General features: G+C 41.9%; 1 protein-coding gene across 1 annotated transcript in view; it reads right to left on the reverse strand.

Moving 5' to 3' along the window:
• ADAMTSL3 (ADAMTS like 3) overlaps window positions 1-12,319 on the reverse strand; it is a 276,104-nt gene that overhangs the window by 44,153 nt on the left and 219,632 nt on the right. Inside the window, exons 22-23 of the mRNA XM_045561569.1 lie at window positions 9,267-9,394; window positions 6,182-6,310 (exon numbers count right to left, since the gene is read on the reverse strand). Of these exons, the coding sequence (XP_045417525.1) occupies window positions 6,182-6,310; window positions 9,267-9,394 (257 nt within the window). The remainder of the gene's footprint in view (window positions 1-6,181; window positions 6,311-9,266; window positions 9,395-12,319) is intronic.

Below are 12,319 nucleotides of genomic sequence, written 5' to 3' on the forward strand. Positions count from 1 at the left end.
TTCAGAACAGAAACGGCACCAGCTTCAGAAGCAGAGACTGGGTTCTGGTCTTGGCCCCGCCATTGTCTAGGTTAGTTACCTTGGTCGGGTCTCTTCTCTCTGGGCCGTGTTTGCAAAAGATGAGGGCTGGACTCATGGATTTCTAACGTCCCTCCTGATAACTCCCAAGTTTTTATTTCAATCAGATCTTACCTAGTTATCTCAGGGGAAATCTCTTTTGTCCCTGTTTGGAGGCAAGCTGGGGCCTGATCCAGGCTGCCAGACACAGGGCTGTGGCTGACAGCCAGACATCTAGAAAGAGCTGTGCATTCTGAGGTCATGGGGACTTGACCAAGACCTGAGTCATTTCCATCTAAGACTGTCCACATCTCAAACCTCACCTTCCATACTTACTTTCCTCCAGTTAACTTGCTTTGCTTTAAACATCAGATTTCACATAAAAGACTTTTTAAAATTTAGCAAATTCTAATTTCATTGAATTATAGATTCTTACATTATTTGGTTCCTTTCTTTTTGTTACACCTATAGTTTCATGTCATAATATAGGTAACTGGTTTTTCATGGGCTGGCATTTCACCTCCAAGTAACTCCTTTGTAAAGAACATTGTATCTATCTATTTTGAGAGAGATTTTTTTTTCCTAGGTTCCCTCCCCAGTCTTGCCAATATTGAGTGAGAACTCTTGACACTCAGTTCCAAGACCTGACTGGCCAGGTATCTCAGTTCAAGCACTTTTCCTAGCTTTCCTTCCATTTGTCCCAGATTCCTGCAAAGGACCAAGGGTCCAGGATAGAATTTGAGGACTGGAAGGAATCTTCCTGGTCATTACACCCTAATTCCTCATTCTATAACAGAATACCAAGGGCCAACAAGATTATGTGATAGGCACAGTGGGGGCCTGGCTTGGGAGAGAACCAAAAAAAAAAAAAAGAAAGAAAAGAAAGAGATAACTGATAACCACATGTCCATTATCCAAAATTAATGGACATTAATATTTGGCTATATTTGATTTAGACTTTTTTAAGAGATGGGGTCTCACTATGTTGGGCAGTCTGGCCTTGAACTCCTAGGCTCAAGGAATCCTCTTGCCTCAGCTTCCCGAGTAGCTGGGACTATAGGTGTGTGCCACCATGCCCACAGCATTAGATCTTTTTAAAACAATAAAGCATTACAACTAGAGCTAAAGTTTTATCCGCAAACTTTTCCTTCTTTTCTCTCCCAGGAGTAGCCACAATCTGGACGATATGTATCCTTCCCTCTCGCTGCTATTGCAAACAATGCTGCAATGCACATTCTTGTAACCATCTTTTTCATACAAGGGCCATATCCAGAAGTGGAATTTCTGGTTTTGAGCATTTCTGACTTGATCAGATTTGACACAATCATTCTCTAAACTGGTTCTTCCATGCCAACCCTTGGTAGTGTCAAACTCTTTAAGTTTTGCCAGTCTAATAGATAGAAAATGAAATTTCACTTCTATTTTAATTTCCTTACCAGTGAAAATGAGAACATTTTCATATGCTTATTGGCCATTAGGGTTTCATTTTTTGAGAGATGACTGTTCATATCCTTTGCTCATTTTTATATTGGGTGATTTGTGATTTGTATTAATTCACAGAAGTTCTTAATATAGTCTGGATATAATATAACAAATATTTTCATCTAGAAATGTGGCTTGACTTTTAAATTTGTTGACAGTGTCAGAGAGGGATCAGAACTTTTAAATTTTAACACAGTAAAATTTATCAATATTTTGTAACAGCTTAGTGAAATATAATTCACATACCATAAAATTCACCCTTTAAAAGCATATAATTCCATAGTTCCAGTATATTCACAGAGTTGTGCAACCACCACCACTATCTAATAGATATTTTATGACTTGTACTTTTTGTATCTTTCCTATCCCGAAGTCATAAAGATATCTCTTATATTTTATTATAAAAGTTTTTAGGTTTTTCATATTTTAGGCATTTAAACCAGTTAGAAGTTATTTTTGGTGGAGTTTTTTTTATATTTATAACCAATTATCCTATCATCATTTACTTAACAGTCTTTCCTTTATTTAGAATTTTTAATTCTATTGATATTAAATTCTAAGTTTTTATATACTATATGCTTGAATGTGTGTGGGCTCTACACTCCATTTATTTGTCTATCCCTCTTACATTGCTGTAAGTCCTTAGCTTTATAACAAGTCTTTACATTTGATAGAGCAAATCTCACCCAGCTTGTTCTTCTTCAAAAGTATTTGGGCTATTTTTGGCCACTTGCTCTTCCATATTAATTATAGGATTAGTTTGTTAAATTCTAGCAATCCTATTAGGACTTTCTTTTTTAAATTGAAATTACTCTGAATTTAGAGATCCAGAACTTTATATATTTTCTTGGATTTTCAATGAGGATAATTATATTATCTATACATAAGAAGAAAATTTTCTGATTATTATATTTCCTTCTTATAAAAATAGTTTTACCTTATTACATTGGCTAGTGCTAACGCAGTGTTGAGCGGATGCAGTAATGAAGGGTATCTTATCATTTTTCCTGATTTTAATGGGAATGTTTTAAAGTCTCACATTAAAGTATGATGTTTGCAGTAGGTTTTTGATGGGGACTTTTTAAAAAAAGTCAGAGTAAGGATGATCCTTTCTATTACTGGTTTGCCAAGATGTTTTAACATAATTTTGTGTTAAAGTTTATCAAATGCTTTTTCTGCATCTATTTTTCTGCAGCTGTCTGGTGGGAGGTTAGGTGCTGCCCATAGTTGTAGAACTTTTCCTCCTAAAGCAGTTATATACGGATGTTCTGTAACTACCACTATAAGATGTTTTTATTCTTTAGCTTAGTTGTAATTTTGAAGCATCTCTAAGCCTTCTGGACAATTCCAGTTTGCTCTAAGCAGTTAGTTGCCCAGTGCACCTTGTGTTTAAGAGATTTTCTACTCTTGGGGCTGGGCCAGTGATGGCTTTGCCGGCACCATCCATTTGGGAATCACCATATTCCTAGCTCAACCCCGTTCCACTCTGCAAGCCAAGAGAGTTTCTTAGAGACTAAAGAGGAGTGAGACCATGCAACAAAACACTTTAGAGCAGGGCCTCACATCAGCCGCATCTCTGATGAGCTTAAGGAATAAGATAAACAACACATAATACACACACAACAGAAAATTATAGGGTCAGTAATTTTCTCACTATGCATTAACATGAGGAAAAATAAAACACGCAGCTGTGGACATTTACTGGTCATTTTCCTCAGAGGAGCTTTCCTTCCTTACCAGAAGGTGGCAGAGAGAGTGCACTTTAAACTATCCCCCCCTTCACAGAAAAAGTTTTTCTTAAAAGAGTGTAAAGAACAAGACAATAACTCTTGCAACTTAGAACTTTTAACCTTTAGAAATATACAGATTTTCTGGTTCTGTTATTTACCATAGTTATTAGAAATATTTCTAAGAGTGACTAGAGATAACCGTTATTGAAATCTATACCATATGGGTTGGGTAAAACATATTGGGCTATAACAAAGAAATATTAATTTGTCTAGAAGTTATAATATGTGCTATGTGATCTGAAAAAATGAGCTCATTATAATTAGTGGAAAATATTTTAAGGCAACTGAAAAATAAAAGAAAAATTTTTATGTGCCACTGATTTACAGAAATCCCAATTTGCAATATGAAAATGTCATTTATAAGGCAGTATTCACTGTTATAAATTATGTTATAATGTCCTAGATGATAACCAAAGTCCTTCTTCCACTAATATAGTATATTTCTTGTTTTGGAGAAAAGAGTATGAAAGATAAATGACTCACCTATGGCTACATACTAGCTAGTGAGAGAATTGTCTCTAAAACCTAAGTTTTCTGACCCTTCATCAGCGTCACCATCTGTTTTTAAAAAGATGAATCTCCGCAGAAAGCTAAGTTAGCTATAGCTTTTGCCCATAAGAAAACAGTATAAGTTCACTACAGGTTTGTTTAAAATGGTGGCTCACGCCTGTAATCACAGTGACTCCGGAGGCTGAGGCAGGATGATTGCTTGAGGCCAAGAGTCTGAGACCAACCTGGGGAACATAGCAAGACCCCATCTCTAAAAAAAATAAAAATAAAAATAAATTAGCTGGGCATGGTGGCGCACACCTGTAGTCCCTGCCACTTGAGAAGCTGAGGCAGGACAATAGCTTGAGATTAGGAGCTCGAGGCTGCAGTGAGCTATGATTGTGCCACTGCACTCCAGCCTGGGCAACAGAGTGAGACCCCATCTCTAAAAAATAAAATTCAAAAAATGGCACATAACTCAAAATGATGGTGGTACATCCAGAGGCAGGTTTACTTTGAAAAGGAAAGTACGCCTGAGGAGTCCCTAGGGTCTGAGTCCACAGGGGATGTCTGCCAGGTGAAGAAAGATGGAATGGGACAATTCCCAGTGAGAGCTGAAAGTGTAGGGAGGGAGGGGGCCACAAGTGCTCCCAGCACTGAGCTTCCCGGAGGCAGAGGTGTTGCAGACCAGCAGCACCCCAGCGCAGGGAAAGAGGGCAACCGGAACCAGGGAGGGGCAGAGACAGCCCACATTCTGACCGGGCCTGGATGAGAACAAAACAAGATGAGTTTAATGGTCTTTGCTGGTTGGCTTTACTCACAAAAACAGTTTCCACCAAATCCAGCCCCTGACTTATAATAGCAAATAATATACCACAATCCTGTCAGTGGCTCTCTCCCTGAAAGCCTGATTTTAAACTATAGTGGAAGTGAAAAATTTAGAAGTAATGTTAAAAGTTGAGGTTTCCCTTCATAGAAGTCAGATCTGTTTTTCAGAATCCTCTGCAGGTGTAGGGCTACAGAAACTTTAGACATTTGTGGCTTGGCGTCTGCAAAGTTCCGTTCTGCTTTTCTCCTTGCTGTGGCCAGAGAATGCCGGCCCGTTCTGTAATGCGAGGTGTGTTTTGCCAGAAAACTCACATATTTGTGGGTGGAGTCAGTTGGGAGCCCAGAGAGATTTTTCAAAAGTCTGCGTAGGCCAAACACCGCAGGGACTTCCAAAGGGTGAAAAATAATACCGTGGGGGTTAGCAAATTTCCACTGTTTGTGGAGCCCAAGGTGCAGCTCTGGAGACATGGCAAGCAAAGGATCATGACGGGGGAGAGAGCCCGGACGCTGGGTAAGTGTGTCCTGGGGCCTCCCACTACATGCACGTCCACTGTGTTCCTGGGCAGTGGCACAGGGCCCTCGGTCACTCTGGGCTATCTGGGTCACAGCCTAGCTAGGGTTCATCTTAACGTGGCTGCAAAATAGGTATCTCATTAGAACTTGGAAACTTGAGAAGTACAGTTGTCCAGAGAGTTAAGTCGATGCACATAAATCAAGGGAATTGCAAAGTCATCTTAAAATAGTAGATCTCAATTTAGGGGAGTTCACAAGTCTCTTAAAGAACTGATAAGAAGCTATTCACACAGCCCCCTCACCTCCAGCCCTCCCGGCCCCTGCAAAATGTGCATGTGTACGGTATGTGATATTATCTACAGTTCAGAGATGCACGAGCCCAGGTTAAGGCCTAAGAACCCCTGGCTTGAGGACACAGAATGGCCCTAGGGTAAGGCAAGGTCAGACTGAAAGTGTTATTTCTGTTAATGAGTGAATGTGCCCATTAGAAAGGAGGTTTGTCTGCAATTAGAAACACAGAAGAAAGAGCCACCGAGGCACAGGCTGCTGATGCCCAACCAGGACAGCCCCGAATAGAGCCCAGGCCAGGGAACACTGACATTCCTGCTCCCTGACCTGGCTTTGCCCAGCACAGCCTCTGTCTACCTGGAGGACACGTCCAACAACTTCCAACAAGTCCCCTCACTCCGACTCCATATTCACCGAGCAACCGTCTGACTAAAAGCCTCTTCTGCAGATCTGCCCACAGGGACAGAGCGATCTGGTCTTGCCAATGTGAACACCCCAGCATGCATGGCAGTCACAGTCCACTCTGGAAACCAGTGAACTGGCATTCTGTGTTACACACTGTCTCACGAGCTGTGTGAGTTCACCCTTGAGACTTAGATCCAATGGCAGAGTGCTGGAAAAATCAGCTTTTCAAGCCTACCAGGTTGGGGTCTGGAACACCGAAGTGCCAGCTGGCATCTCCTGGCAACAGTGGGCTGGCCACACACCCTCCCACTGGAAATGACCACACTTACCTTTTACAGGACATTGGATTGTCACATCTGCTTGAAGGGCTGCCTCCACGACGCCTCCAACCACGACAGAGAGATGCTTGTGCTCTGGTTTGGTGATATTTGTTTCAACAGACAAGATGACAGGTGCCTCTTAATTCAAAGGAAGCAGGAAACTATGTTAGGTTCAGGCTTTGCTCTTTGGTAAACCGTGTTGCATTCGGTAAACTTTGCTGAGCTCTTGAGAGCAGGGGTGGAGTCCTGGTTCTCTCTGCATCCCTCATGGTGCACCACTGGGACCTACACCTGTGTTGCTGGAGGTGCTCAGTGGACAAACAGAGGGATGGATGGACGGACAGTTATATGCATTCAAAAAGTGTATCGCAACAATCATATATAGACTATGAGGATATTTTAGTTTTATAATCAACATTGAGGATAAATTTCTCTTTGATAATTTGAAAAAGAAGGAATTCAGAAGTTTGCAAGAGGCAAAGGAGGCATGGCAAGGCAGGAATAACATCTCTGCAGTGCAGCCCTGGATGAGTTAAAGCAGAGCCAAATCGCACCAGGGCTCAGGACCACCTAACTCTTTTTCTGGAAGAGGAATGTGAGATACTGGGGGAGGGGCTGATGAATACAGAGCAGAAGGTCCTGATCCAGTCTGTTGTCCCTGGTAGGAGTTACCCCAGATGGAGAAGCCTCTAGGAGCCCTCTCACATTGACCTAAGAATAGTAAAAGGTTCTATTCGACGTAAACATTTATCAAGTGCCCACCCTGTGCTCTGCGCCAGGGTACAGGATGAGAAGTATCTCCTCTCTGGATAAGCACAAAGGCTGCTGGTGCAGGGGGAGATGCAAGGATGTGTTTTCTAATATAAATGTGATGCCTGACCCTCATAAAGTCTCTCTGTATACGCCAGAACAGGCACATACTGTACGTGCCAGAGCCAGGCTGACATGCAGATGCCGGGATATCACCAGGGTTCAGAGCTCATTCAAAGCCATACTGGAGAAAGATCAGGCAGGCAAGAGGCCACGATTCCAGTGAGGCCTCTTCTAACAAGCTGTATGTGCACCTGGGCAAAAGCTTCCCTGCCTGGGCTTCAGTGTGAATCTCAGTAAAAGACAAGGATTGAGCTAGAAGACCTCTTAGGTCTCTTACAACTGCAGTTCTCTCACTCAATGTGTGGTTCAGAGAGGCCCTTTCTGAGCCTACTTAAATAAACTCATTTCAATCTAAAAGAGAAAGCCATTACTATTTAAAGACTATTAACTGCAAAGAGGCCTCCTTAAAACATTATTTACATTTCTCTACACTGGAGAAAGTCTCAAGAGAGAAAATGTCTTTAGTGCCCAATTTATGAGATTATATGAGGTTATCACAAGTGGATTATATCTATCTGCAAGAGAAAGTCAAAGTTAACATTTTAATTAACATGAAACAAATATCTACATAAATTTTGCATGGAAAAAATAATGATAAAAACCAGGCCACAAAGAGTCAAGAATCGTTCGAGGACTTTTAATTCTTTGGATTTTAATACTTAGTTAACAAATTAATTTATTAACTCACTCCAGAAGCACACTGTGTGTCTGAGCTGGACGGTGGGAGTACAAAGTTGAAGAACACACATTCTGGCCCTCAAGGGGTTCACAGACCCATGGGAGACAGCATTACTACTACACAAGGGTGTGGGTGTTGAGACAGAGAAAGAGGCTGGTTACCCAGGGGTCAGGGAAGGCAACATCCTACGAGGGGACCTTTGACAGAGCATTCCTATGCCTGCGCTCGGCTGCAGAGTTTGGTTTCCCTACACTGCCGTCAGCACTCCCATGCAAGCTCCTGGAGGGAGACGCTGCTTCCTCAACCAATTTATCACCCGTGCATAGTTAGTGCCCGAAAGAGCTGGTGTTGGTAACCACGTATTCTGGGGAGGAGAGTCTAGGACCATGCTTGGGGGACTAAATGTTCCATTTTTTCCTGGAGTGTCTGGGGTGGTGGAAAGTCATCCTGAGGACTGAAAAGACAGGAATCCTTTGTTGAGGAGAGGGCTTTGGTTGTCACGCCTTGTTCTCTGATCCCTGAGGAACTTGAACCAGCTCTACCAGGAATCTGGATAATTCTGGGATGCGCTTATGGGGAGACTTGAGAGCTGCAAGGCGGGCTCCCATCCCTCCAGGGATTCCAGAACCTGGAGCTGGTGCTCTCTGCAAAGGAGCTGATGCTCACAGGACAGAACCACCCAGGAGGACCAAGACACAGAAAACCAAAGCCTGCAGGCCCTGCCTTGAGAAGGCAGCCAGGGAAGGGCTCCTACAGATTCAAGGACCTTTTCAAATCAACTGGTCCAACCTCCTCATTTGTATTGATAGATGTGAAGTACCTGCCACAAAGCTCAACACTGGTTGACTAAATGCTGGATTCTAATCTCTGATATTGTCCATCTTTTCACCTTAGTCCATTTTAGCCACAGATGCCAGAAACCACAGAGTAGGGAGTTGTGGGATGGCTGTTTTGTTTTATTTTTAGTCCCAGAACATGAGCTTGCCACAAGGAAGCATTTCCTACAACCTTATTACCTAAAAATGTTCCTTTATAATAAAAGCACATTTTAATATCAAAATGACATTGTCCACCTCCTATGAAGATATATACTAATTTACCGTTACAACTTCCTGGAGGTGTTTCTAAGGATTGGCAGGTATGCCACCGGGAGGTATATGCCATCCTGTGAAAGATAATTATTCTCTTTCATTGGCTGGTGGAACTCTAAAAATGCAAGTCCATAATATCAACTCTTTTCATGAAACCCTATCTCATTAATTCCCAATTCTTAGAAAGCCAGCTCTAGAGCAGCCAGTTTTCAAATGTGGTCCTCAGACCACCAGCATGAGGCATAATTTAGGATTATGTTAAAAATGCCAATTCTCAGACTTCATGCCCAATCTGAGTCAGAACCTCCATGGCTGGGTCCAGCAATGTGTGCTTTAACAAGTCCTCCAAGGGATTCTAATGCACATAAAAAGGAAACTGCTGCTTTAGAGTTTGATGTCCAAAACAAGCAAACAAAAAACAGGCATTCTGGGTTTCAACCACGGGAATTACCTGCATACAGCACAGAAGAACTCTCCATATCCGAACCGAGATGATTAGCTACGGAACATTCATATATTCCTTGTTCTTTCCTTGTAGGATTCCGTATCTGCATCTTCCCAGCTCCATCCAAAATTATTCTGCAGAACAGTTAGAAAGAGAACGCATTCATGTAACACATTGAACTGCTCTAGGGTCACAGAGGGTTTCAGAGAAAGAAGACTGCAAAATGACAGGCATGGGCTGGCAGGGTTCCCGGAAGATGATCTTCTCAAGCACCTGGCCTGTAGGCAGGAAACTACAGAGACCAGGACAAGTCTGTCTTCTTCCGTAGATTCACAGCAACAGTGGAGCTGGACAGTGTTTGGAGATCCAGTCTTCCCATCCCACTGTACATGAGAACAGACTTTTCTGGATGGACTCAATGCTTAATCTACCACTTTCAAAAAAGACAACCTAGCAAACCTATTAATTTGCTGGATGTTAAATCTTCATTTTCTGCCCAAATCCGTCTAACCAACTGCAGGTGTGGATTTTCAGTTTCGATTTTCACACTGGGAGTGCGTGGGCTTCGGTTAAGATTGCTTTGCGATGAATCATTGTCTCATTATTATCGTGTGAAGAAGTCAGTTGAGGCAGCGATGCTAAGGCTGTGGTATATACGGGATTTGGAACACACTGTTAGGAATTAGGGCTCAGCTGCATGAGTTCACTGTAGTTTCCCAGTTACTGATATTGCTGAAAACTGGCACGTACATCCCACCTTGAGAATCAGAGTTGGTGAGGTGTATCCTGATTAGATAATTATTCAGAGAAGTGGGGAAGAGCCCTTGTTCTGCTTTTACTTTAATTTTTTTCTTAACAATTTGAATCTGCTTCTACATCATCTGGGTCAGTGGTCCGTACACTATTTTTTCCTCTGCCCCATCCCACTTCATAGATCTTAGCAATGTGGACTATTCTGACCTCTAAATACTGTATGTTTCTTCATGAGTTGAGCTGGGCCACTTCTTCTTTTCCTGTCACTTCATGTCGCTCACCCCATACTCCAGCCATAATGAACTTCTAACTATTTCCAGAACATTCCATAACTTTCATCACCCTGAGCTCTTGCATTTGTTCACTTTGTTTGAAATCGCTTCCCCCTTTCTGGCAAACTCTGACCTACCCACTGAGTCCTGGATCAAGTGTAATTTCCCCTGTAAAAGTTTTCCCCAATGCTCCTGGAGTTATCTTCTGTCCCCTCTGGGATCCTTCTTCTCTGGTTCATATATTTATTTGATGAAATGTCTATTTCTTTCCACTAGATTGTGATCGTTTCAAGGGCAGGGGCCAAATCTTATTCACAGCTGTGCATTCTCGGTGCTCGGCACAGCGACTTTTATACAGCAAGCTCTCAAAACGTCTGATGACTAAACATAGGAATGACAGAATAGGACAGAATAGTGGCACAGGGTACAGGTCCAGAGACACTACTCCCCACCCCCAACACACCTAAGAAATACACAAAAGTGGGCACAAGTCAAAACCGCTCAAGTGTCCCAGAGCAACAGGAGCATGGCAAACCTGACTATTAGTAGCAGGGCAAGAGTGTCACTGTCAAATCCCTACTGAGAGGTTGTTGTTAAAGACAAACGTCTACCCAGCAACCATACATGAAAAATAAACACACCAAAATGTTTTCTGAAATTATTTCATATATATGTTTGTATGACTGAGCAATTCTCAAATAATTCCCTGTTTGGTCAGCCTCAACTTAACAGTCCATGAGAAATCACTGAGGTTAGAAAGAGCTGAGCACACAGGAACCTTACAAGTGCCCAGCCTGGGTCCACCCGTGGGCTGCAGAACCAGCAGGTGGATCTAACGGATCTGGCCTTGGCCTCCGCCGCACAATCTTACTCTTAACTTGAACTAATAACAAAGCTGATCTTTCCACAGACACTAGCCCTAACTAATCCACACACAGCGTTCCCTTCCCAGCTGAGATTTCTTACAAAATTGGCCTCCGAACAGTACTCCACACCTACACAGTCTCCTCGCATTGGATACAGACTCACAGAAATTCCATTTCTGAATTACTTCAACCGAAAAAATCTGTGAGATTTAGAAAATACACTAAAGGTGACCTTTGTTATGTCGAGGAAATTAAACATAAATTGAACAAAGTAATTGGGTAAGTTTCAGAGAAACAAATGGATCTTATTCTCTTAAAAAATTAAAACCAATTTTACTAGACATATGAAATGGCTCAATTTCAAATGGTTGATCCTTAAAGTAAGTAGAAACACATCTGAGTAGGATGTACTATATGTCAAAACCTCTTTTTTATAAGAGTTCAGGAGTCTCAGCCTGAGAAACTTGTGTTAATTCCATTCCATCAAATCAAACTATTCAAAATCAACTCAACTCCACAAATATTTATTTAAACTGACCATACTTCACTGTGTCACTGTAGGATTTATGTGGCCACAGGTCAACTCATCAGTTCAACCTTCTCAGCCTCTGTTCCCTTACAATTTATAAAATGGAATTGTTGAGTCAGATCAGCGGTCTTCAAAGGGTGGTCTTTGACCCCCAATATAATCCATGAAGTCAAGCCATTTTCATAGTAATATTAAACATTTAAACTGTTTTCATAACAACACTAAACCACTGTTTGCCCTTTTCCCTGTGTTGACCTTTACATCGAGAGTGCAGAGAAAGGCAGTGCAGGAAGAGCTGCCAGCACCTTAGCTTGACCAGGGCAGTGGCATCACACTGCACCGTAGTGACTGCATTCTTGACTTGCAGTAGAAACAAAAATGCCAGTTTCACTTAAGAATGTCCTTAATGAAGTAGTAAAACTTATTAATCTTGCTAAATCTTGACCCTTGAGTCCATATGTTTTTAATAAACTGCATGACAAAATGGGAAGAACCCACAAAGCACTCCTGCTGCATGCTCAAGTATAATGCGTCAGCCAGCGTGAGTGTTTTGTTTTTGTTTTTGTTTTTTTTTATAGCATTTGTATTTTAAGGATTTAGGGCAATTACATTTTTTTTCCTACTTGATAAAAAGAAAAA

This window comes from Lemur catta, chromosome 9 (assembly GCF_020740605.2).
Source record: "Lemur catta isolate mLemCat1 chromosome 9, mLemCat1.pri, whole genome shotgun sequence".
In the NCBI taxonomy this organism is placed as follows: domain Eukaryota; kingdom Metazoa; phylum Chordata; class Mammalia; order Primates; family Lemuridae; genus Lemur; species Lemur catta.